A 27952-nucleotide genomic window follows, 5' to 3' on the forward strand; every position below is an offset into this window, starting at 1 on the left:
GAGTGCATATGTTCATCTGTTAGTTTTTAAATGCACATTAAGGGGCAAGGAAAAAAATTTCCTATACTAAAAAATGTTAACTGTGCAGCCACAGGCAAAGAGACACAGGGAAAACATGTCCAAAATCACTTTATTTGAATGGAAGAAAAACATCCAAACCCTTTCCTGGCAAGGTAATAATACCAAACCTACTTCTGAACTGGTGTAAGGAACATAAAACGAACAATCCTAGACAAGACCCGAGACAGATCTTCAATTTTTGATGATCTCTAAGGTTTAGACAACAACCAGCATATACCTAGCAAAAGAAATCTGCCATGTCTGACTAGGCAGAAGTGATTCACGAGAAGATCTACATGAAAAGCAACAATTTCAGTACAACCACCATATAAAAAATAACCTCCCACCCATACCAGATAGTCAATTCCACCCCCAACTATTTTTAGGCTTGCACTTTCAAGAGGCCAATGGGATTTGTAACAATACTATTCCAGTTCTATATCCTTAAAATCAGAGTACTTTTAAGTAGTTGACCTTTAACAGCACTATGAAAGCAGAGAGGCTATTTTTATTCAGCTGTTTAGTTAGCATTATTGCCATTACTTTTTCCATTAGCTCATTCAGTATACCCACTTATCTAACGCTTATTTTTTTTAGACTAAAACACATTGCAATTAAGATCAAGTGCACACAGGCATATCTATATCCCTGTACACTGCCTATATTCATAGGAAACAGATTACAAGTCTCCTTCCTTCTGTGATGGTGTAAATAGCCACCGTGAATGACTGGATGAGAAAAATTATAGTAGGAGCAGTATTTAAATAATTACAGCAATATTGGATTTTACCTTTGGACAATTCTCTGCAGCTTTCCTGTGGCAAAGCTTTGCGCAAACAAAGACAATTTATTAAACACTAGTATTATGTTAAGACGAAGCGTTTGAAAACAGCACAGGCTTTGTTAAGAACAAAATGGTCGGTGTGCACACGTGCTCTCTGACATGCCGAGTTCCAACGCCCATCAGCAGCCTTAGCCCCCATTCTCCAAGAGAATGGAGGAGAGAGTACGTAAAAGCACACTACTAACTTCCAAGGCACAAAATTTTCTACTGAAGCATGGAAGTATTGCTATTCAGATTGTAGCTGGATCACTTTCAAGTGGTTCCTCAGCTTGAACAGCATGACTACACCAGGTGCATTCTTTGCTAGTTGTTTTGATCACAAGTAAGGTTTATGTAAATATTCTGTATGATGAAACCATTCATAAAGGTCTGAAAAGCTCAGTATACTCCAGAGGTATGATGCAATGGTTTATAAATTACAAAAATCTTTCTGACTTTGGGACATATTTACTACCATTAGATGTAGTTTCAGTCAAAACCATAAAAAAAAAAATTGCCATTCTTTGCACAATTTTCTTTGTTCAAAAAAAAAAAGAGCTCATAATACATCAGTACAGTTTTTCTTCTTCCCAGTGTCCTTCAATATTGAGATATGTTTCTGGGATGTATCTTTAGCATAACATCTGAAATTGAACCAGTACTCAAGAAAATAAAACCAGAAACAGGAAAGCTTAGTTTAAATTAGTTTCTAAATTCCAAACTTTATACCTAAACAGTGGTATTAGCAGTCTTAGCTAAGATGCTAGCACTTAGTGAATCTGTTGTAGGCAAGATGTATGGCTTTTAAGTTACATTAATCTGTGCAGAAAGCCTAGGGAGAGCCCAAGCATTTACCTTAGAGTCACGCAGATATACACACCATTTTCCAAAATGCTGGCTACCATCAGATCATGCTACAGTAAGCAAATGATAGCAGAGTCCAGCTCTCTGAACTGCCATCAGTTCAGTTTCCTTATTTACTGCCTTTTTTTTTTTAATGCAGTTTTGCTTAGACAATTTGTGCAACACTCCCTCTTCCCCCTGCTGTACGGATATGTTGTGTTTTGTGATCCTTTGAAATCAAGGCTAGCAAAATACATACTCCAATTGCTGCTTATGCCTAAGCTTCATGTTAAAGCTATGATGACTTTTCCTACCTCAGAGCACAATGCAGTGTTCCCATTTCCTAATTAATTTTTGTAACTTCTACTTCTAAGACTCTTTTGGAATTGCATATTTAAACAAAATAGTTCCCCATAAAGAATTCTCAGGCCAGTTGATTTTGAAGATCAAAGAGCAGTAGCAGTAGCAGCTTAGTCTTTGTGTTTTCTGTGGGCCAGAAAAATATGTTTATTTCCATTTTTATGTTCCATCTTCCAAAAACAGTAGCTCTGTAACTTGGAGAAGGATCTTTTGAATGATGCACGATTAATTTGCATGATCCCCAGGGAGCATTTACCTCTTCTGACTACCCAGTTTCAGCCACTGGTTGTTAAGTTCTTGAATGACAGTTGCAGAACTGAAGCATCTTTCAAAAAAAGGCCAATTCCTTCCTGGAGAGAAGCATGCAGGCTTTGAGTGCATATAACAGGCTTATTCACAGTTGTGTTCTAGCAGCAGTCCACATGCCACAGCATGTGAAAAGAGTGTGAAACTTCAGACATTAGTTATTTAAAATCATTATGCTCAGCAGCAGCACAGAAGCAGAGACTTGGAAGTGAGACAGCTGCAGAGCTTACAAAGGGAAGCAATTTGCACAATAAAATTTGGGCTACTTAGCACACATAATAGACTGAAGCCAGTCACTATTGTGAAGAGTCCCCTACAAACTCCTTCACAAGCATAGAGTCATATGAGCAACTATCAGGTCACAAAAAACCCCAAACAAAACCCACAACAAAAAAAGTGCTGTCAGAGATTGACTCGTTACTCATCTTTCAGTAGCTAGGTCTAGCTTAAAGCTAGAAAAAACTCAGAAGATCTGGTATATGTCCTTATGTGTCTATGCAAAAGGAATGAAATCTAACTAAGGATCTGGAATTGCTCTTTTTTGTTTTGTTTTTTGTTTTTGTTAATACAACCAAAGTTTTGCAGAAGTGTGTGCCACCTACCCAGAAGCCATATTACACCCATGTATTAGCTATACTCAGGATTGCCAAAATAATTTGGAGGACAATGAAAGACATCGAAAACAGCTGGAAAATACACAAGTTTCAAGGGGGAGGGAGTGCACCGAGAATGAGGTTAGATATGAATATACACTGCGAAGTACCACCATGCAGTTTGTAAACAAGACATCAAGGACTGGGCGTTCAGCCAGTGCTGATGTTTGTGTCAAATACATTTGGTTAAACTGAGGTTTTATCTGCTTATCTTTAACAACTTCCTAGGTAGAAATAAAAATTTCATGAGTATAGAAAAAATGGTTACGAGTATAAAAAAAAGGAGTCATTCACATTCCCTTGATCTACAAAACAGATTTTAACATCTGCATCAGTGTGTAAGCCTGTGGTAAACGTTTACAGCCAGTATGGGTGTTCCACCAGTGTTATGAACAGTACCAAGATCCTTCTTCAGCACTTCTGCATAGAGCATGAAATATGCTATGTAGAAGTCTTGCACGTGGCAAGCAGGAAACACAAAGGCTTTCTTCAACAGAAGAGTTTGGTAGGTGTGCATCTCTCACAATGTTTGCAAGTATCTGCATATGTGTGTTGTGTCTCTATGCAAGTATTGTGAACAGTGCAAAACAATGGATTGCTAAAATTTGTGTAGTTAGCACATACACCTTCACAACCTCATTACTACAACTTTTGAAGCAACCAAGGCTACACTCCCCAAGAAGCAGTTCATCTTCCATCCTAACACTGGACATATGCAGCAGCTTATTGCACACTTTCTCTGAAAAACATCCATGATGAAGCAAAAAAGAAAAACTACCTTCTGAAGGTATACTATAACATTTCTAATAGTCAAGCTTTGGGGGGAAAAAACAATACCTAGAGAGCCTCAACAGAAAATGTCAAAACGGCAATCTGTCTGATGCTGTAGCACACAAAGCTGAGCATTAGCAATATACTGAAGCAGTCTACAGACAGCACGTGTCAGCAGTACCCTGCTCTGATCTGGATACAGCTGTAGAGAGAAGCTTCCAGGACTCTGTTTTGCAGTGAACAGCACTTGCCTAAAAGCTTACATACTAGAGACATGCTAAATCTTGCAAGCCAACGTGATTATGGTGCTGCCACCTCTTTCTGGAAGTGTACTTTAAAATCAAGCTATTGTAAGATCAGAGGAATATTAGCTTTGTGGAATGAATGATTTAATATGAGTAAAGTGACTCAGAGACCTACTCTAATGATAAGATCGTGGCATCACCAGATTCTGTCTTGGAAGTAACCGGAACCGAAAGCAACAAGTGCACACAACTACATTGTCTATTGTCACATTTCAGAAGTAGCCCATTCTTGCAGGAGGCATTTTTAACAACTAATTAAAAAAAACCAAACAAACAAACCCCCAAACTCTCTTAAGTTTACTTCCTCTGCTCAAGGGTCCACTTCAATATTGTGTCCAATGGGCTTTGGAAGAGCCTTGCTGCAAATGCTGGTATTAAATGTACATTGTGGTCAGATGTCCTGTGGACTTTTATCGCACTAACACTTATGAAGTGAGGTGACAAAGCAAATTAATTTTTTTTTCTCAAGCACTGACTGGTAAATATGTAAGAGCGCATCTACAGTTTCATTAGAAATTGCATACAAAGCACTGGAAAGCAGCCAGGCAGATGTTTGGGAGTGGCACATTCACAAATTAAAAATTTAACTATTTACAGTCAAGCAAGACTGAACAGCAGAATCAGACCATTTCATTTGAAATACCTGTCAAGCCACAGCTATGACTGATAAATATATTTATGGCTTTCATCTCACACAATACTGACAGCTCAATTCCCACATAGTTTCTTGCTCTCCAGTGACAGGCTGCTATACAGAACTGACAGACTAAGAGAAACATAGTACTTTGGCAGATCAGACCTATAGGCCTAGATGAACACAAAGAAACATACTTTTTGCACCACTTATCTTACCTGTCTAGTGCCAACTGTCTCAACATACAGCTATTCTGAATACATGATCAAGCTTCTCTTAGCCTGACACGGCAACATCTTTTTGCTCCAATAAACATTATTTCTGCAGCTACAGGTGATGATTGCTTTTCCCAGTTACTCTGACAGCAACTAGCATCTAAGAAATATCTGCTGTTATTTACTTATAAAGCGATGGAGAGCCTTCCACTTACAGTGATTTTTCCCATGCTAGTTAATGGAAACTGATTAAGGGAATTCTGACACTAGCTCTTCTGCCTAGAGACAGGAAGGCACAGTACAAGGTTTTGGAGGTGAAAGGGAACAACACCAGAAGACACTCTGTTTAGCCTGGAATGTGACTGGAACAAAACTTATAAGAGGAATATAACACTATGTACAAGGACGGTTACCCTTCACATAAATGTTATTAAATCTACTAAGATGCATGTATGTGTATCAATCATTTGACAACTGATAACAGTTGCAAGGAGGATGTATATCATTAACACTGTACATATCTTAGCATTCTACCCATATCAGATCAATAAAAGCCACTAGTATGAAGTTCAGACACGCCTATGCAGGGACTCCAAATCAGAGCTCGGTCAGTTCCCAAGAAATTAATCTGCCTTATCTGGTAGCATCCATAGACAAATCTAGGAAGATACAAAATTGTTACTTATATTTCACATTTGTCAGTATTTTTATATATATATATGTGTGTGTGTGTATATACATATATGTAATTGATACAGCCCGTTCTTTCTATAACTATGTATCTATATCCAATAGTCTCAAAAACCTGAGCTGTGCCACTTGGTTTTGATGGAGCAGAGAAATTGCACAGTGTCCTCATCAGAACTTCTTCCCCCAATTACTCATCATGGGCAGTGTAATACATTTAATTCATTAATATTCGGAAGGTTCTCCTGCTTCAGCCACTTCGATTGATGCTGTTAATGGTAATGAACTATGGAACAGAGTAAACAGTGAGTGACAACATGCTGATGCAGCCTCCAATAACACATGCAGGATTAAACAAATGAACAACAACAAAAAAACTTAGAACTTACTGTCCAAAACTTTATGAAGTACTGCAAGACTGTAGCAGCAACAAACAGACAGTACAGTAAGGAATACATTAAAAACAGGAGGAAGAATTTGTAGTTAGAAAATCCCACACAATTATTCACCCTAGAAGGAGGGGAAAGAGAAAGAGGTTACTATGATATACAAAAAATAAAATAAAATAAAAAGTAATACATTCAGCTTTTGCAGAGCATAACATGTACGATGTCAGTGGTATGTCCAAAACAGTCTGGCACTAGTGTTTCAGAAGCATTTTAAGCCATCATTTTGAATGAAGTCTCTTTCCTCAGGCCAAATGATCTGGGCCCCTCAAATAATTTTGTCCCCCATGAAGTTCTACAGGACAGGACATGAGCTGGCAAAGCGTATGATACATACAGTCTGTATAAGAAGCGTCACACACTATGAACTAACTGCAGTCATCACAGAAGATAGTACGAGCCTCTCCATCAATTTCAGTGGATGTTGCTCTGGTTACAAAACCACCTTCAAGTCAACTACCGATAGCAGTATTTTTATAGTGTCAGCAGATAATATTTTTACTGACTACCAGTGAATACAAACCGCAGAAGAGTAACTGTCTGAGTGGGTCATATGTACCATCTAGAACCAAGAACTGATTTTCACAATGTAGCGGGTATCTCCTCTCCTGGTTAACAGTACAAACTAAACAAAAGAAATGCCATTTCTCATAGGTCTTGTTAACGCCAGAGTTTCTCTATATAAGGAGAAGCTGCATGATTTGGGGTACTGGGCCTACAACTCTACGTTGCAACACACATTAGGAACAAGATTTTCACATATTAAAGACACCAGGAGTTCTGTGAAAATCAAGTTTTACTTCAAAGTTGCATTTTTGAAGCAGTGTCTAATTAATCAGGTAGGATCTAAGTCATCATTATTATACTGATCTTTTTTTTTGTTTCTATAAACTTACCATGGACAGTGGTGGTCCATTTTTAGTACACATCTGAAAGAGATAATTTCCAGTAAGTTAAAGCAAAAAATACATTTTCTTCCTAAAACACATACTTTTAGCTTGTACAGGTTTGGAGGTTGGGGTTTTTTTGGGGGTTTTTTTTTGTTTGTTTGTTTTGTTTTTTAAACTATTTTGCCCCACTGTATCTTTTTCAAGTCCTTCTCAATCATGCCAAATCTCTGTATTATAGCAGCCATCCTTTCACGCAAAATGACCAAATGAGATTCAGAAGAGTTATGAAGAGAGTCTCTTAAATTAACATGGGGACCATTAATGAGCAACACTATGTAATAGTTCATTAAGCCATACTAGTTTTATGTGCACATTGAGAGAAAACAAATCCAAAGGACCATTCAGAGTTGTGTGGATAAGGTATGTTAGCCTGGCATTCACTTCACTAAGTCTACCTTGGGGCTATTTTTGCTACCTTTTTTTGTTTGCTGCTTGCTTGCTTGTTTGGTTTTTAAAGCTAATTGAGGAAAAGAGCAGCACAGTGGGTAATTTGAATAGTCCACATGCCATTTTCATCCAGTTTTAGTATAAGGACAGATACAAGACATTTCAGACACACAGACATTCACTGTATTCGCTAATAAATTTGATTTTAGCCAAAAGATGTGTATCAGGTTCTTCAGTTAACTAGATTTCCTCAAGCCCAGCCTACTGAAGTCTCACTCATAGACTCAGTCTTCAGTGGCCTTGCAGACTTCTCTGATGATTCAGAATGAAGCTAGGGAATAGCAGCAATGTCTTCGAAACAGTTAAGGCATGCAATTCCACTGTCAGTCTTTGAGATAAGGACTTTTAGCATTATTAGTAGCACACATCTGTTTCAAGGCTGCAGAAGCAAGATACAATAAAGAAGTTCTATAATAAGCATTTGCTGGTGCTGGTATCTCAGACCTGTCTTTCTTTACTTTCAGTTGCTGATTTTCTAATTTATTTATTTATTTCTATTTTAATATAAGCACTGTTTTACAAAGCTACAAGCAGGTCTCCTAAAAAGTTCTACCACTTTGGACAATGGAGCTGCAATAGTAATACCGCACCAACAGGAAGAACTTTGCTCTTTTGTGAAATCCAAGTACTGTGGGTCTGAGAGAGGAACAAATAGTAAAAGCTGCTGTTATGCAAGGGCTGACGCACTGAAGACATGAACACACTGAAGTGATGATTGCAGGAGAGAGAACACCCATCATTTCAGATTCAGTAACTTACATGTCACATGCAGAACAGTGGTGGCAGCGGTCAGGTTTGATTAGCTGGCATCGATCACAGTATCTGATGGCTGCATTCAAGTGGCAAGGGTCAAGTGATTAGAACTCATTTAATTTTACAAAGGTTTTCCCCCTTAGCATGAACTGAATCTTAAAGAGCTTCCTGCCCTCCCCTGCCACACCTGTTCTCACAGACCTTCATGTGCCTACTCTCATATGATATGTATATTTTATTTTTTTAAGAAATGTAACATATGAAAGTATTTAAAACACTTTCACCTATTACTACTGTACAGAGTCCATTTCCATTTACAGTTTGGCTCCAGAGTCTTCCCATCCTTCATCCTCTTGTACTGATCCCCTATCACTTGCTTTCTGTCACCTCCAGACAGGGTACTCAGGCATCCCATTGTGAAACTACATTCTTCCAGCAAGCCAACTTTCTGCATTACCTTTCTTTATCCTCTTCAGCAAATAGTGATCTAGCAGAGTGTTCAGTAAATCAGCCCTTCCTCATCTTTCCTGGATATTTTTAAACAAGCCAGGCTCTTCTCAATGGAAATAAGACACCAGCAGAGGCAGTTTGAAAGGAAGAGGAAAGTCAACACCTACAGCTAAGCAGGACTGCTAAGAGCTGGCAAGAGCTACCCAGACCACTCCAGGAACTTAAGACTGGGACTCCCTTAAAGGGATGCTTGTATTTAAAAAAGCCAGGTGTCCTTAGACTTTGGAATGTCACAGTAAACTTTGGTAACAGTTATTCCGAGTGGTTTATGTTTTTGGAAAACTCTACTAGGTTGCTAGTTTCAAGAAGGAGAAACAGATACATATATACATATAAATGCTAGATTTTAAGAATATACATATGCATAAGAGCAGTTTCACAGATCATTCATATATAAGTTGGAATAAAAATGCCTATACGTATTAAAGGCAAATACAGAAATAGCCCATAACTAGCTTTGTACTGAATTACAGATGGGAATGAAACAAGATTTATTTGTTCTTAAATTCTAGCCTTAAGTGTGATGTTTCTCCTCCTGCTGAACTGATGCAGCTCAGAAAAAAGAAGTTTAAAAGTGGGATATAAATGACTATAAAATTGAGTAAGAAGTTTAATTTTCTCTATTTCTAGCTGTATTAGCTATATTTCTTTTCTGTGTTTATTTTTAATAGCCACAATTAGAGATAAATGTTATCTGCTTGCTAGAAGAGGATTTTTTTTTTTTATTCCAAATATTGGCTGCATGTTGAGATCCCCAGACAAAGGACTCCAGTTTCTCTTGGGGGAAGAAAACCCAGCCCAAACAAATAACAAAACAAGTTCATGGCCTTAGCAATATGGGCTTAACAGATTGTTCATTCAGTGACATCAAATTAATTTCACTGAATTAAACTAGCAGCTTCAGGAGCACAGAATTATCTTTATATCTCACCTCTCGATGCTGTTGTCGTATAGATAGGCAAGTCTTTAGCAGCTCTTCTCAAAATCTCCTGCTGGGATTCTGGTCTCTCTTCTTTTTCATATTGTTCTTTATCAGCTTTTGACAAGCAGAACTAGGAGGGAGGGAGAAAATGGAATTAAAGAAAGAGATTAATTATTACCTTGTGTTCTAGTCAAGCTCCAAGGAAAAGACCCTATGTATATTAATCCTATGTCTTTTGACAACCCCCACCCACAGACACCAAAATACCCACATAAAGAAAAAAGAATGCTAGAGGAATTACAGGAGATCCTTAAAACTCCATGATGGTCCTGGGCATATTTTAAAGAAAATAATCTTTATCTCTGTTTCATTAGCTACAGCATTTTCTCTTCAACACAAAGGAAGGCAGAGACTTGGGAGTTGTAAGAAGGTGCAACCTTTCTTTTAATTCCTGTTAAGTGTAAATGAAATGAACTGTGAACAAGGGGAAGGCGCAACAGTCCTTTGCTGCTACAGGGCACCAAAGTTATCTTACCCCACTTCCTCTCGCTGGCTTAGAGAGGGGTACAAACCAGAGGGGGGGAAATAAGGAGGAGGGGCTTTAAGGCTTCAGCACAGAAGTTGAATGAGTTTAACTTGAATTTTTACTTGCGAGTTGTCAGCACTAGTCTCAACATCCATGAGCTGTATTGAAAGCAACTTCAGCAAAGCCTGTACAGTTTGAGAGAGAGTTACAGTTCTGAGTAAAGCACGAAGAACATTCCTGCTGAAGCCTCAATGAAATGTGAAACTTTACCAGAAGAACCTGGAGAGCTTTTACTCACTTGTGAAACACTTAGTTTGGTTTGAAACAGCACTGAAATTAGGAGCTTTACCATTAAGCCCCACAAAACCCAGTGTGCTAACAAGACCCTGTGGAATGGGGGCTGAACTCACTATTTCCTCTGGTGTTTCTCTGTCCCAAAGCAGTTTTAAACTCTGAGCTTCCTGTATGGACTATAAGAGCCCTTTTTATGAGCACACATAGACAAAGTATTCATACTAGTGAGTGGAAAATGCTGTGTGTGCAGCTGAAACAAAAATTGGCTTAGTGTGGTTTAATATGACCATATTTTCCTACCAAGAACATGTATATGATTAGTTCACATGGATTTTCCTCTCATCCTGTACTTTTTCCTCTTTTGGATTACAGTCAGTTGGCAAGCAACAGTGAAGACTCCACTTACAGAAAGGAGGAAGCAACAAGACATTGCTGCAATTTCTCTGTGTTATTTCCTAACCCAGAATGCAAAGAAGTTGCCTCATATCTCACAGAATCTAGTTGAGCCTCCTGTTACATGTAGTATCATCCCAGTTATTGAGCCTACCCAGAAACATGAAACATAATCACCTTTTAAATAATCAAAACCTAGGATTAATCTATGCAAAGGGTGAAATTAAAGTTTAACATTTCAGTCATCACCTAAAGTTTGACCTTGTTGTTTAATCTTAATCTCTAAGAGAGATATTTTTTCAAATACAAAAACTGGAGATGCTCACATCAAAAGTTTAAAACAGATATGAAGCATCATGCCAGCAAACAATGGTGCAATATGCCTTCCTCCCTACTGCCCTTGTGAGTCTGCTAGGTGACCCAATGCCTGTCTCCACAACCTGCAATCAAGCAGAGGTTGCATTAAACACGAAATACTACTTCTAGATGACATTTCTATGGCAAACCATTAATGCACAGAAAAGGAACTAAATCACAATATTTAAGCTTCTTCAATTTGTCCAAGTAACACCATAATATTACTCCAAAAATCCTGGATAGGATATTGGTTTTCCGAAGAGCTACATTTCTGCTCTAATTTCAGAAATTAATAGGGCCATGAGACCACATTCTCTTTGGACAATGGCAGGATATGTTCAAAGACATCAAAAGTTGTCTGTTACCACATAGCTAACAGAATTTCCAATGAGGTTCCAGCAGTTCTTACTGAAAACAGAAAGAGTCCCTTTGTTTCCTTCCTCTTTCTGGATCTTGTATAATGTTGATTGTTCTTTCTTATGACAAATGTACAGGGATTACACTAAGACAACAGCAGCTGCAGAATCTTTTTTTAGTTCAATAGTAAGATCACAGGATGCTATTTGTTTTGCAAGAATGGCTAATTTGAATGACTAAAAATATATACGTTTACACTCTCATACAATGGGGAGATTCTGAAGTCAGGGTTTGTTTTTAAGTATAACCAGCATAAATTACTCACTGGTACATGAACAGAAGGGACTTGCCCAGAAAGAAAAAGTGGTGGTGTTTTTTTTTGTTTGGTTGGTTTTTGTGGGTTTTTTGTTGTTTGCTGGTGCTGTGGTTTGGTTTTTTTTTTTTTAAAGCTAGCTGTAGAAGAAAATTGTATTAAATCTGATCTTCCCCCACACTTCATATAGAAAATATTCGTTACATGCCGTATGCCCAAATCATCCCTTTCACTCACTGAATATGAAAAGCTTCCCACAACATTACTGTAACTACAGGATAAGTACTGTCAGAGGAAGTTTTCTATTATTGAAGAATCCATGCAGACAGTAAAAGTTACTAGGCATTAGTTTTATGTGCAGCTCTAGTTCCATTAGCTTTACAAAACCTGGAATAACACAGTTCCAACCACATTTTAATTAGCTAACCTGCTTAACTTACCATTTTCCAGCAGAACCATCCCAGATAAAGCCAAAACAAACCACCCTCAAGACAATTCCCTTTGAATTTTTAGGTTTAACAGTTCAGTACTACTCTTTTGCTTAGCTAAACAGAATAGTCTTTAGCTTTTTTCATTTTATATTTGGTAGCTTTAAGATACAGATCTCTAAGCCGTAATTAAGCACTGCAGAGCAGCGTTTGCTTTTCCTTAGAAGCATGGTTTTAACTCTTTTCAAAAATGTTTGACATTAGCACTGAAAGTCAGTCTTGCCAAAATCAGAATAAAAACTCAACCCCCATAGAGCAACCAAAGCCTCAAATGGTTTAGCCAATTTAAAAGCTTTATAAAACCACGGAAGGGAAGGGAGGTATTTTAAATTTGGTGCCAGTATTTAATCCTTATACACACACACCTTAGAGAAAACAGAAAACAAGATAATCCATCTCAGGCTTATTGCAATTAATACTGTTCTTTTTCAAAACAAAACTTCTTACAGTCATCATGCATTCTTTTGCTATTATATATTCTCAATTGTCCCTAAACTTTAACCCTTGACTTACTACTAAGTGGTTCAGTTCTCCAGGTTATGAGTATATATTGCATTACTAATTTTTCTTACCCAAACAAAGGTCAAAACTGCCTAAAATGGAAATATAAAAATGTTGTCACTGTATTTGATTTATTGGCTTTAAAAATTCCAGGTTTCAAGCAAGCTACTTCATAGCAAAGCACTGTACATGACCATCAAACTTCTGATGAATTAAATGCACATTTCATATAAGGAAATGTCATTACACAAAGTATACAGTATTTTAAGAGTAACTTGATCATTTTCATTCATGATACACTGTCATGCTGTTCTATTTTAGATAATGAGAAGGGAAAGGTGAATCATGCAGTACTGCTAGCAAGTTTCATCACCAAAAACAGTTCAGCTATTTATAAAAAAAGGCATTAACATTTTTCTAACGTTATATTTACCTCATTAGAGGGGGATGCAGGAGATGTGAAAATTGTCTTCCAATAGGACCATACAAACATGACAAATGACAGATGAAAAACCACAAGGTAGACAACTGCAATAAAACACAAGTAAGAGTTTGGTGAATACAGCTGGAAAGAACAAGAAATAAAAGCCCTGATCTTTGATAAGAGCTCAACTACTAAGCTATGAATCACCTGATAAAATTAAGTTACATTAAACCCCTTTCCCTGGGTAGACTTACCACTCTAGGAGTGCTCACTTAAAAACAAAAAAGCACCAAATATAATGGGTGCTATTCCTCAAGGAAATAATATGCTTTTATGTACAAATCCAAAACAGACTTTGAAGGGAAAAAACCAAACCAACCAAGAAAACCCAGAACTGAACACAGCTTCACCTGTGGCATGTAAGTGACTAACCTTTTTGGATAAAGAAGATGCTACAATTCTGTTCTAGCTTATAGTAAAGTATTTGATAACTAACTTAGAGAATTCAATTTAATTTCTACTTCTAGTAGAAACAGCATGGTATTGTGCCATTGTAGAAGGCACTGATCATCAGTGACAGTAAAAACTCCAAACCAGGGGTTTGGAGAGGACTGCACTCCAAGATGAGAGATAGCTGTGAGTTAAAAATTGTCTGATTATCTTCTTTCACATCATCAGAGGAATATAATCTGGAAGGGTCCTGCTATTATAGTCACAGTGGCAACAAAATGTAGGTGGCTTTAGTAGGGAGCTCAATCCATTTATAAATGGGTTGATGTGATATGGTTGCCTTAAAGACCAGAGACTCAGACCGTATGACCCAGGAGGCTTCTTCCAATCTTGTTTCCTCTAACAGTTTCTTTTACCACTTGTCAAGAGGAAACAGATCAGTTGTGACAGAACAGCAAGCCTGAGAAAAGAAGTCATACTAAATATTTACATCATCTTCACTTATATTATCTTCAGTTGCATGAAGAAGGAAACTTGACCTACTTTCCCATGTGCATAAAGAGAGTCCTTTAAGAAGGCGTATGACATACTTCATGGATGGCAGAACAGGCTTGAAACTTTGGGAACTTCCAACAGCTCAGAAAATGCTTGTGCACAGTCACAAGATATTATCTTAATCTATCATCTTTCAGGATCTTCATTGCTTGTTGCAGTAAAAAACCCAAACAAACTGTATTTGAGCTTTCTTGAGAGAATTATGCTTTTTACCTTTGCCTCTGACTCCTCCAACCTTACAGAGAGATTTGGGAAATTTTCAGCTGTGGAGCTGACTGAAAATGCAAGAAGCAAAACCTTTTTCTAAAGCCATCCTAAAATTGCCGTTGTGATAGGAAAGAACTTGTGTATCACTGTACTGGGCACTGCATAATTAGAAATTGTCTTTCATTAAAAAAATACTAGACACATTCAAACATAATGTTAAGCAATTAAAGCATGAGAAAATTGTTTGGAAAAGAGGAGAAATGGACACAAAATTGCAGTGGAATCAGCTGCACAGATCAGAGCTTCGGGGGAGAAGATGATGAGCGGAACTAAGTAGAAAGAAAGAGGAAATGAGATACAGGGAAGGGCAGGGCACAGCAAAATTAAATTACACAGTAAACAGTTCTATTCTGTCTGTAGAAATCTCCCCAGAATTCAGATTCTTCTGAGGGAGTATTTTTTAGTGCACACACAATACTTCAAACAGCAGAACCTCAGTCTTGTCACAGGCTGTAAATGCCCCAACAACACACAGAATAACGGGCACCAAGGCTGGCTGCAGCAATGGTACAGATCTGTGCCAGTGCTACCAGTATTTACTAGAAAGAGGCAGCTGTTAAAGTGCTCTTGCACTCTTGCAATAACAGAGATCTTGCGATTTGTCACTATCATTAAAAGCCAAGGGCCTGTCCTCAGTAGCCAAACTGGGGCAACTCAAGGACAAGCAAGACTTTCACAGCTGTTCCAGTGATGGGCACCACCCAGTCTACAGGAGAAAGAGCCTACAACTGGCAGTCCATACTGGCCCCACGCTGAATAGATTCTTGCTTCTTTTCCCACTCCTGTGCTGCCATTCCTACTGTGATTACAGATATCTGTCCTGTCTGTGCTCCCCAAGAAATGAGAGGGAGGGAAGATACCATTTTTGACAGCTTTACTTTGGCAGTCCATCTACTCACTGGTTTGGATAGCAGCATCTCCTCTGCAGACTACTCCCTGAAGCATCTTGCATCAGTTACCAGTACAAATACAAACCAGCCTCATTCCTATTCAGCTCATTTTCTTGTAATTACAAGCTAGATGGAAAATAGGTCAAAAACCTCAAACCCCAGTATCTGCCAGTTTAGCCAGACTCAGAGTCATGAGGAAGTCCTGGCTATGCTAAGGGAATCCAGGATTCTTGGTGTCATGCTGTGACCAAGTCAAATCACTTCTCTTAAAAGGCACTGACGCATATTAGACCACAATTTATGCCCTCAGGAGGACAATGTCTTAAGACATGCTCTTAGAATCCTCCTAAAATATGGTAAGGCCTCCTAAGATTTGCCCTTAACATCCTTTTCTGAATCATTCTTCATACTATTTCCAAGACTGAGTCAGATTAAAGAGAGGTAATAGTATATAACAGAAGTATATTATATTGTTAAGAGATATTCAGAGTTGACTTTATTCCCCTATCCCAATGGATATAAATCTAGGTAAGAATATGAAATTACAAAGAAACAATTAGCCTTAATAGGGTGAAGAAATCACCACTAATTTAATCAAAAGTTGTAATTAAGTACTGGAGTAAAAGGATTTGAACACAGTACACTGAAATATGGAGCAAAATATATTTGCTAAGATGCACATTGTTGATTTACATAGCAATGTTACTGGTACTTTGGCCTTTTGACTCTTTTGATGTTACTTCCTGGCTATTGCAAGTTAGCTTTTAAGAACTTTATAAAACTTATGACAGCTTTCATTTCAAATGAAAAAAGACTTTGCATCTCATTTTAAGATCAACCTCCTTGGTAAAGAAATTCATACATACAGGATGCCTATGACATGCTTTAGAATTGAGGGTACAAGAAGCATGCAGGTGACAGCTATTAAAAGCCTAACAGTCAGGTTCCAACGATACTGTCAGTCTCATTAATTAATCAAGCATTTTTCTTCCCTGGTAGATTTAAGAGCACCTGCTTCAGCCACATAGGCACCACATTTGTACTAAAGCCAGAGATCTGACTATGCAACACCAACACCATTGCTCTGCCAGGCTTCCTTAACTGAGATATGGATCTTGCCTTTCCAGAAGAAGAAAGTAAAACTTATTCATATTCAGGTCAACAGTAAAGCACAGCAGCAATCTGCAGAATTTCGTGAAGTCTAGGTGAAGCCCAGCTGTGCAATGTGATGTAAAAATCCATGGTAAGAGACAGCTCTCATCTTGAACAGCTTACAGTTTATTTTGCAGATTTCCCCACTCTTTCACCTCTCCATTAGAAGACGAAAGAGGAGAGATTCCATCAAGGTTCATTCCTTTCACAGCGTTCTCCTGGATGTTCCCCACCAGGAAGAAAACTGCTGGATTAGCTCTACATTCTATGCTGTTCTGCAAAAATATTTAACAGATGACAGCCTCTTACCAGTGGTCTCACACTCTGAAGACAGCCCTCTGTGGATAGTCAAAATGCAAATCAATGCTTACTCTACCACTCATGTCCCCTTATAAACTGAAATGAACTCCCAAACAAATACCCCATCAGTAACTTGTATTTCTACAGAAAAAAAAAAAAAGTTTTATAACAAATCCCCATATTTTGAACTTCTGGAATCAAATAATCCTTTAGACTAGTTTTTGTTCACAGTTAAAAGAAGTGGCAGAACAAGAATGCTGGAATTTTTTGATCAGTTTGTATCTCTGTAAGTACTACCCACTGTGGCATATACTTGCCAAAGCCAATGTGAAGACTTAAGTAAAGTTTGTCAAAACAAGGCCTTAACCACTTGACCTGGTGATTTAAAATTATAATGTGCAGCCACCTTTGAAATAGTTGTGTTTTGCACAGTTCTAACGAGTCCTAAAGAATGGGGTTCTGAGGAATTTGGTAAGCTGCTTGGAAAATAGCAAGCAGTAGAACAAATCTTCCTCTTCCAGAAGTCTTTCAGGTCACAGGGTGTGTTCAGGAATAAACAGAAAATGGACTTCTGGATCTGCTGCAGTTCCTTCTCTGTTCTCCTTTTTCTGTTCTTAGAAGGTACCCATTTAAAAATATTTGCAAACCTAAATCATAGTTGCATTACTCACAGGTCTTGTCATCATCCCAAGCGTGTGGTACTAGAAGCTAAACAGACTCAACCTCACAATATTTACCTTGTTTCTTAGCACTAATCTACTCAGTACACAGAGCTTACACATAAAGGAGTACATTTAAATTTTATGTCCCTTAAGACTTGCATGCAACAAAACTATTCACATCGTCAAAAATATAAAAAAAAATTACCTTTTTCTGCAGTTGAAGAAATAGTAACTGGAAGAGAAAAAAAGAAATATATATATGGTAAGTAATCCATATTGAATCAAATGCTTGGCTAGAAGTGAGATATATGAGATAGTTGACTTGTTCCAAAGTGTACTTCAGGCATTAGCAGAGCCTCCCTACCCTGCTCTGTGATAAAACAGGAGTTAGCGTTCCCCCTGCCAGCCCTTGAGGCTTGGTGAGTCAGTGGAAGAGCTTAAGAGATCCAGTTCCCTGCGCTAACCAAGCTAGCACACTGCTTTTCACAGACATTAATTAGATCATAATTTATGCATGTTCTCCTTCAGATATGCACCTAGCAGAGTTTTCTGAGTCAACAGCTAGGCCAACAGGTGTACCACTGGAAAGCAGAAAATTAAATAAAGGAAGTTCTTACAGAAGTCCCCATGAAACTGTGTTACATGTAACCTACTTCCCTTCCTCAGTTTTTTCTCACCACTTCTCTCTTCCCATCACATGTTATTTTTTACTTTTTTCCTGACCTGAATTCTTCAGGCATAGTTAAAACCTGTCCACTTCCTTCTCTCCTACATCCTCATCTCCTTTTATCCCAACAGCAAATTCTATTGTTCAAATCTACCTTGTATACTGCCCGACTAGGAGTACATCCTCCTGACATCAGGCTTCTCCAAAACCTTCACACTTCATTCATCAGTTCAGGTAAGATGCTGAACAGAGCTGCTCTACTTATTAGGTTGCTTTCTTCATATCACTCCCCTTGCTGGATCTCTTCCTTAGACACTGAATTCCTGAAATGCAACGAGGAAAGGATCTTGTCCCGACTCTTCATCTTACCAAATTTAAGCTTCTGGTCATCCGCACGAGCAAAAAGTTAACAGAGCACACCCTGCCTACTGCAGTTCACCTCACTCCACATTGTCTCCGCTCTCTCAGCTCTGACATTTCTTGTCATTAGTCTGTGTGCCAGTTCAAAAGAGCTTTTTCCTCGTGAACAGTAGGGCTTCAGTATGCATTGGAGACTTTGTTCTGAAGGGTTACTTTGGTCAAAGAGGTGGCATGTGTCTCACTTAACTGCAGATACCTATAGCAAAAGGGTCTGCAACTATATTATGCAACATGCCTCTTTTTACAGTCAACAAGAGACATAATGAGGTGATATGTCAATGTATAGATGACTCCTTTTTGTTCAGATAGGTTTTTTGTTTGTTTTCATCCCCTTCTCCCCCTTCCTTAAAATATCCACTCAGCACCCTCTTATCTGTCCATGGAGCCTCTACAAAGTTAATGGAAAAGGTTCTGGTTACTTCCACCTAAAGAAGGAAGAAATTACCATTTAGAATAGAACAAGGCTGGCTTCAAACTTAAGGAGGTAAATCCTAAAGAATAGCTCAATTTCAAATTAGTTATGCATACTTGCACATCCTCCTCCTGTGTTTCTGTCTGAAACTGGGACACAATCCACACAAACAGACCTGAAGCACATGATTACTGGTAAAGTATGCATGTAAATATAAGAACAGGTCCAGCTGTGTCATGATACAGTCTCAGTAATACTCCACTGTGCAATGCACAGAGGTCACATTATTTTTTAAAGCGAATCCTATGACTGTTTTTGCTTGAGATTTTACTAGAATTTTATTTCTCTAGTTAAAACTTTTTCAACAATATAAGGAGAAGATAAAATCATTAAAAAGGTGAAAATTAAAACAAGCCTGCTGAGTAGGGTTGTTGCTCAACTTAAAAAAAAATACTAGAGGTACTTTAGAATAAGCTTTGTCTTTGGCTCCTCATAGGTCTTAAGTAAACACCTTTGCACACAGCTGGACAACATGTATTTCCCTAGACAAGAAATACAAAAATGTTCTTAATTATCCTCTAACGGCATGGAAGAACACTGTTATCTCTAAAACTACAGGAATTTTCTTGTAAGTAATTCTGGTTAAAGCACTCCATAATCTGTAGTCTCATTTCTGCTCTCAGCACAAAACAAAATTATGAGCCAAATTTGATGTTTGAATACTCAAAATAGTGAACAGTCTTTACATGCAGAAAAAAAGCTTAAGATTTTATCACCTATGAGAATTCATCAAAAGATCCCTAAATAAACTTCATAAAAATTAATTAAAGCTTCACAGCACCTGGAAGATAATTTTCTCTTTCGTACCTAGGTCCCCTAGGTCAGAATGCAGTTATTACACTGTGCAGAACAATTTCAGTTTGGCAAACTCCTGCAGTTTGAGGTAAAAGCCAACACTGAAATGCTTGTGATTTTCATCCTGTTTTATCATCCTCAAATGAAATAAAAATAAAAAAATGGCCAGTTCTCTTCTGCCTCAGAAGTTCATGCAAGTGTTTCTGTTTCTATCCCTTTCACTGTTGTTATTCTCATTGTCAGATAGATTAAATGAACAGCAATCCTACTACGTGTCCAAATTCACTCAGCAAATGGCAAATCTACGGTTTTTACAGGATCTTTATACTACAAAGCAAAACCTTCATTTAAATAAGTTAATATTTAATCTTTACATAAAACAGACCTTTAAGTATTTGCTAGGCTGGCAATGTAACAAGCAGCTTTATACCACCAAGAAATCAATTCTAGCTTTTGAACTCTGGTTCAGGAAAAAAACCCCAAACACCACAGCACAAGACATTACCATTCTGGCCCACCATCCCTGGCCTTTAGTTTAAGTTACAAGCTTAGTTCTCTATCGCTTTTCTCCTCTACTGCTCCTAATTACTTAGATACTGCCATCAGCTTCCACTAAATTAGTACCATTTTCACTTTAAACATATCTAAAACACGGTTTCTTGTTTGGGGGGTGGGATGGGGGAAAAAGCAGCACTGCCTTTTTGCTTATTGATTTTGATTTTTTTTTTAACAAAATAAACACTGCGTATGATTTATATGTTAACCTCAGGATGCAGCAGCACTATACACTAGATTAGACGCATCCACACAAGTTAGTGCCTTCAGCACTGTAGTCAACACAAACCTGTCCATATTTCAGAAACATAAGCATTGTAAAACAACTGTTCTTCTGAGGATTTTAAAATATATCCCCGTATCAGTCTATTGCTCAGCTACAAAAGGAAAAACAAGAACAAAAATATTCTTAGGACTGGCTTCTTAATATTAAGTTTCTGGTTTCTCAAGAAGACTTATGAAGTTCCAGCAAGACATTGCTAGGGAAGGATAAAAATACAACTAGACAGTGAGAGCTGCAGTTCACTTCATTGCAAAAAGCAGGCACTCACGTGCTCAGGCACACAGTGAGTTTCCACTACGGCCTCATAATTTCAAAGGATTCAACATCTCAGCGTTACAGCACCAAGCAAGCAGAATGAAGCGAACGAGCCCTGTCTGTTTGACTGCAGCGTAGAGCTTTACCTTGGCTACCTCAGGGTTTCCAAAACAGGCTCGACTAAGGAATGAGCTCAGCAAAGCCTGCTTGTGAAGAGAGGTGAACAGGCCTACACTGAACTTCATGCTGCTGCAGGTTGTCCAGGAACGTAGAGGCCCAATACGGTCTGCCAGTGGTCCTGCACCACTGAGCAGCTTACACATTGAACCTCCCAACACTTTGGGTCACTGCAATAAGAAGCACACAAAACTAAGTGTGTGGTTTCACTTTCTACAGAATACTACCTTCTAAATACATGATACAGTCTTTTATTAGGCTGGATTCAAATGTACTTTTTAACTTGGTCTGCTTAGAGGACAAGCAGGAATTCCAGGTTTGACTTTAACAGAGGCAAAAGTTGTTTTAGTTTTGATTTAGACACCTAGCATCACCCCTGGCAGCAAAGACACTTTTTCCTTCATGACCCCAGTTGTTCATTACACCTCTTTCTAGATACTCTTCCTTACATTGTTGTTTGATATCTTTCATCTCACCTATGTCACAAGAATGAAAGAGGTGGAAGCCTACAGATTATCACAGGAAACAATTGTGCAGACATAGGGACATTGTTAGTTGTATAATAAACGACACTGGGGGGAAAATGTCATTTGTTGAAAGCATTCTTCTCGGAGTACAAACTGACAGAGGTGCCAATTTCAGAAAGCTTTGGAGAATTTTTTTTAAGCTGCTTCAAGGAAACCTCCCAGAACATCTTGGAAGAACAAGTATGTTTAGGGAGCTGGTTTGCTCTCAGTTTCAGGCTTATTTTCAGGATTGCTATGAAGTCTTCGAGCACCTTCCAAATCACTGCATAATAGGAAAACCCCCACATCTCTCTATTCTGGGGCAGAGACGCGAAATGATCTGCAAGACCTTGCAAGAGGCACACTAAAAGACGACACGTTTGCCTTCAACCTTGGAAGAAAAAAACCCCCACCACTCTACAAAACCGACACACCACATCTCCCTACTCCCCTAAAAGGCATATTCCAATCAAAGCCAACACGCTCCTTGCAGAGCAAGAAATTCAACTGCAACAAATGTAGAAGTATAGAAAAGGAAAAGAACTGATCTTGTTACTGACGTGCTATGTTTATTTCCCCCTTGTCCCCTCCCATGATGGCTCCTAGCAGGAGTCATACTTTGGGTATTACTCTTGAGATTCGTGGAAAGGCTGTAACATTCACATTTTGGCTGACATTCCTCATGGGTGGGAAGAAAGAGTGATAAATGTGTAATTGCATCCCTTCACCAGATGTATAGCCTTAACTTTTCTCAGCTTCTAAGGAAAAGGGTTAAAAAAATATATATATATACATGCATACACACACACACATATATTTCCAGAAGTTACCAGTACTGAAACTCAACAGAAACTCCCTGTGGGCACTGCTCTATCTGCAAAGGCAAGCACCACTGACATTATCCCAAGTTTTTAATTTGTTTAGAGAATGGCATTTAACTGAAAGTATAACTTAGATTTATGGTAACGTAATTCCCATTTGCAAATGCAGACCTTAATCACTCAGAAGATGGTAGAAACATCACTTGCTGACAAAAGTGGGACAGACAATGAGTGAATTTCCTTGAGCAAACACTCATTTGACTTCTGTTACAGGGCAGTGCCAGCGCATGAAGACCTTAGCACCTCTCCATTGTTCTCTAAAAGCTGTAATTCTGTGACCTTTCCACACTGAGCTATTTCTTATTTCTTGACTGGCAGGCACCCACTAGGTGCTTTCCTCCTTAAGCAGCAGAGAGTTGTTTTTAGACAAATGACTCAAGATGACTGAGTTGACAGCATCATGTAGCCAAAAGCCAACGCAGGAAGATGCTGCCAGGTCCCTGCTGAAAGGCTATGGGGGCCCAGGAATTGCACACATGATTTGCCACCAGCTGGAATGAATGTCCTCTAGAGAAATTTGAGCCATACGAACCTAGAATTGTTTTATCTTCATATGGTGCTAGACTGATGTATTTTTTTACTCCAGATCTCCAGGAATAGGACACAGGTTTCCCCCCAATGCACTGCTAAGTAATTCAGAAAGTAATGTTTTATAGAATGGTGAGGCTGGACAGGTGGCTCCACGGCCTTTGTGCTGTACCAGCATGAAGCAGGATGCCTTGCCACACTGTGTGCCCCAGTGGTAGCACTGCCTGGGTCTGGTCTGCAGCATGGGTGCACCATCACCCAGGTCTAACACAATGCTTGCCTCAGGGGCATGACCTGTGGTGGACAACTCTTGCTGCAGGGGTGTATGAAGTTACCCCTCTGAAAAAAAGTGAGTGCGTGCCTTCCCAGATAGTTCAGGTCAGGTTTGAGCTGCTAATGAAGGCAAGTTTGAGTGACCACAAACAGCAGGGAATTGCAGTGATAAAGGGTGAACAGCAGCGAATGGCCTCTTGCTGTCCTGGGTTATGCACAGTCAGTCACAAGAGGGAAAAGAAACAATGCCAGGGCCACCAATGCTTTAAAGCAGTGCAGCTGTTTCCACAAGCATGTGAACTAGAGTCCAAACACCTCACACACACTGTGCACAGCAACATCACTTGAGTGAGCTACTTTGTGACTTCAAGTGATCACAAGATGATGCCTTCAAAGGCACTGCAGGGAGCGTGTGTGTGTGGGAGAAATCTGGGGCGGGGGAGAAAGGAGGAAGAAAATGCAGGCAGGAAAGAGACACCTTGCTGCAAGGGGGATGCTCTGTTTATGGCTGCCAGATTTTCTATGTTTATGATCTCCATGCCCATTGCTAAAGGATTCAAAGCAGCATTATTACAGGGACAGGTAAGATGAATTAATATTTCAAATAAGGCAGTTCAAGCTGTGCTGCAGACCTCTTTTGTTATTTGTTACCAGCCATCATTATGATTTGTCATACAGTTAAAACAATATTAACACAATTCTTTCATTATAACAAGCAATTTAGAGCAGCCAGAGACTCGCTGCCCAGAAAACATTCTCTTATCACAGTAATAAAGGAGTTTTTTATTTAGCCAAGGTCTTTTCAGCCTCAATGCAGAGAGTACGTGTGTAAATACAAACAGGGCTACAGCAGAAATTAGCATAATCAATGCAACATACTCCTTGGGTACTGAGTTACATTTAGCGATGAATTAAGCTGTGACAACTGAAAAGACTTCTGCTGTGTATTCTGGCAACAGTAAATTCTGTGCTAGCACTTCCAAAGTTCAAAAACACAGCTATGAAGGCAGCTGACTTCTGGAACCCACGAAATCCTACAGATGACTCCTTACCTCTGCTTTTAGAAAATATTCTTGAAAGTTATACCAAAGGTGTCCTAATGGTCTTCTCACCGAGGATGCCTGCACGCTTTAAATTATTCAGAAACCAAGAGTTACACTTGGAGCATGCAGGAGGAAATGTTGCTGGGTCTTAACCTCAACATCCCATAGTTGTGTCCGCACTAAGAACCATAATATATTCAGAGATGTATCAGCCCAAATAACGAAAGGCTTTTTCTGCACATGAAGTCAGCATTCAGCTGCAGCAATGGACCAGGTCTGTTGTCCTTGAAAAGCCCTACTGCCTGAGAAGCACTATTCACTTTCAATTTACCATAATTGCCCAAAGAAACCTAATGTAACTTGATTTTCTTCAGCTATTTAAACATTATTACCACTGCTCATTCTGTTTGCATTTTGATGGATTTTAAACCCTAACATTACTTCTACATGCTTTCCTCAGCTGCTCACTCAAATTATTTGACTGTCTTCATTCGGTTCTTTCCCCAAAATTCTACTTTATCATAACAGTAACAGCTTTACTGCTTAGTAGTTTGGAAGTGCTGCACATAAACTGTTTCCAATACTGCCTTTAAGCTATCAGACATAGCCAAAAGCAAGCCTGGTTTCTTGAAAGACAGAGAGATCTCTTACTTGCATGAGTCAGTGAGCTGTACTCCCTCTGGCTCATCTGGGAATAGGAAAAAACAGAATCGGCAGAAAGGCATGGAAACTCAGAAGCATCTGAGTGGAGCTAGTGCATGTCCACACCACTAATTAATTACATTTACATTTGAAGGAGTATTTACACTCAGGCTGGCCAGATCAAGCTCATAGTAATACTACACTCAAGTATCTGGATATGTGGAAGGGCTTTTTGTGTTAGGAGTAACTCCAGTGGTTCTGTAGTTAAGACACTACTAGGACACTTGCAAGAGATAGGAGAGACAAACAGGATAATCAGCTGGTGTTGACAGAGTGCTAGTATCATATGTTGTACCGAGTTGTCTTATACACCCTGTAAAAGATTAGGTGTTCTGCAGGTTAATACTAGAAACCATCAATAGATTTAAAGTAAAAAATAAAAAACCTCCAAAAAACAACCCAACAACATACAATTCATTCTCATAACAGAATTTTTCAGGTAATTAAGGAGTTACCATTTCTTTTCAAAAAACAAACACTTCACTAATTTGCGGTTGTGACTGCCAGTCAACACCTGCCTTGAATATTAAGGTCACTCAAAGCTGAGTGTCTTATGGCTCAGGATGCTACTAGTAAATCCATTTACTTCTACTCTAGACAGATGAAAATAGAATGACAGTCTTTATTTAGCTATTCCACACAGCTGTGAGGTATGATGGCAGGAGAGCAGAAGTGTCAGTTCATGGGGAACAAAAATTCCAGACACAGCTGCTGTGACCTGCAGACATGAACCATCGCACAGTGGCGAGAACCGTCAGCAGATGGTAGGGATCCACTTTGTTAATGAGGCACCCTTCTTTGCATTTGGCTTTGGACTCTTCCAAAATCAGCTCTCTCCTTACTTACTGGCCCTGCTTGCAACAAGTGTTTCCTCAAATATTAGGATAAAAGCTCCTTGTAAATCTCATTACAAAATATTAGGCACACTGTTTTCCGAGAGATGGGTTTTGCTGCTGCCAAGTTCATCAGGTAATGGGAGAAATCAAACTGCCCGGTAAGCTGACCTCCTCCCATGCATTAGGTCACTGGATTCCTCAGATAAAGTGTTTAAGGTCAATTTTTTCGTAATGTTAATCAGGTTTGATTGGTATTTGCCATCTGAGATTAAATACGAAACTGCCTATAATAAGACTAGCTCATCTTCTGCCAGCAACACATTAATAACATAGCAGCCAGTAATGTAATTTACATGAACTCCCATCAAGATACTGGTAAGCCAAGCTTTTGAATAGAGCCCTTTATGGAAGTTTTGTTTTGAAAAACATGTCATTCAAAAACGCATCTGTTAATTGTGGGAAAGTTTAATGGTGGGGAATTCATGTCTTCAACATACTGGACTGTAAGAGACAGAATTGTTATCTCGAGCCGTTTGTCTCAAAGATTGTTAGGTGTGAGGGACTGGACTGTCATCTCAAGGAACTGTGAACTGTTTATCTCGAGCCCTTCGCCTCCGAGATGCCCTGTTTAAGCAGGACACTCCTCTGCCAATAAGGACGATTACCAGGCCATTGAGGCATCCAGGGGAGGAAACTGGGCTGGAGCTGATAAGATACCGGTTTCTAATGTCAATCATGCGAAGATTGTGTGATAGATGAAACATGCAGTGCATGACATCATCGAAATATGCCCTATAAAAACCCATAGAGACAAGCCGTGGGGCTTTTTCCCCACCACCGAAGAACTGAAGATCAAGGACCAACGGGACGCTGCTGGATCCGTGGTGGTGACTATCCTAGCAATCCTATCCTGACTGCTTGCTTAATTTCTACCTCTTCTTCCATTCTATCCTATTGCCACTATTTTTCACTTTTGATACTTTTGATAATAAAAGCTCTTCTGGGTATACAGCATTTGACCTTGTTCGTGTCTTAATCTAGCTCTTGGGATCATATTGAAACCTTCCCCGACATTGGATCGGGACATGGACTTGTAAATATTAATACTTAATATTTTATTATTTTTATTATTAAAATATTTATGGAATAAAGTTTCAAAGACTCACGGTGATTTAGAGAATCTGTCCATATATTGCTCATCAAGCTGTTTGATAACAAATGCTACCACATTTTAATGCTGGAGGCTTTGCTGCTTGTTCTTGCAAAACAAAATGTCACTCATTAAACCTTACCTGGACTGACAAACCTTGACTGTAGCTAAAGCTATTTCCTCTAGTTTCTTTGCAAAAAGGAAGAAATAACCAGCGACTCCCCAGAAACATAACAAAAGATCCAGGTGCTGCAGAGGGGAAAAACATCAGGGATAACAGGACAGAAAGTTTTGGCTAGAGGACAAAGATCAGAAGGACATGTTTTTGTTGCACCAGGTCTCATTTAACTACCTGACCACTTAGGAACATGAAAAAACGACAGCGCAAAGACTGCATGAGCCACTGCAAAGGCATTTATGGATACTCCAAAAGATCTATACTAAAACTTAGAAAGTACTCCAGAGTAAACAGAAAGGCAAGCATACAAAAGAGCATAGCCTATCATACAGCTCTCATTCAGTAAATACCGCTTCCAATAACTAAATAAATAAATTTCTCAGAGCTCACCTGCCTGCTGACAGACCACCACGTAAGTCTTGGAAAGCATTAACTCAAGACTCGGTAAAATGGTCAGCTGAAATACTATAAATCAATCTTAATACAACATGTGCCAAGGGCAGAAACAGTGCTGCCTACTACACCTCAGAGATGCATGAAGGCTCCCATGGCAAAGCACTGGATGTACCATAGCAGGCCTGGCAAACTGCCTAGCGAAAGAGTTTGATGCATGCATG

General features: G+C 38.9%; 1 protein-coding gene across 4 annotated transcripts in view; it reads right to left on the minus strand.

The window, feature by feature from the left end:
* ZDHHC20 (zinc finger, DHHC-type containing 20) overlaps positions 1-27952 on the minus strand; it is a 54229-nt gene that overhangs the window by 10282 nt on the left and 15995 nt on the right. For 3 of the 4 annotated variants that reach the window (XM_010572647.1, XM_010572645.1, XM_010572643.1), the window contains exons 2-7: positions 17820-17846; positions 13348-13442; positions 9695-9815; positions 8260-8329; positions 7000-7032; positions 6047-6167 (exon numbers count right to left, since the gene is read on the minus strand). In XM_010572647.1, coding sequence (XP_010570949.1) covers positions 6047-6167; positions 7000-7032; positions 8260-8329; positions 9695-9815; positions 13348-13442; positions 17820-17846 — 467 coding nt within the window. The remainder of the gene's footprint in view (positions 1-6046; positions 6168-6999; positions 7033-8259; positions 8330-9694; positions 9816-13347; positions 13443-17819; positions 17847-27952) is intronic. The other variant, XM_010572644.1, reaches the window with a different exon arrangement.

Source organism: Haliaeetus leucocephalus, unplaced genomic scaffold, assembly GCF_000737465.1.
Source record: "Haliaeetus leucocephalus isolate CR32 unplaced genomic scaffold, Haliaeetus_leucocephalus-4.0 Scaffold351, whole genome shotgun sequence".
In the NCBI taxonomy this organism is placed as follows: domain Eukaryota; kingdom Metazoa; phylum Chordata; class Aves; order Accipitriformes; family Accipitridae; genus Haliaeetus; species Haliaeetus leucocephalus.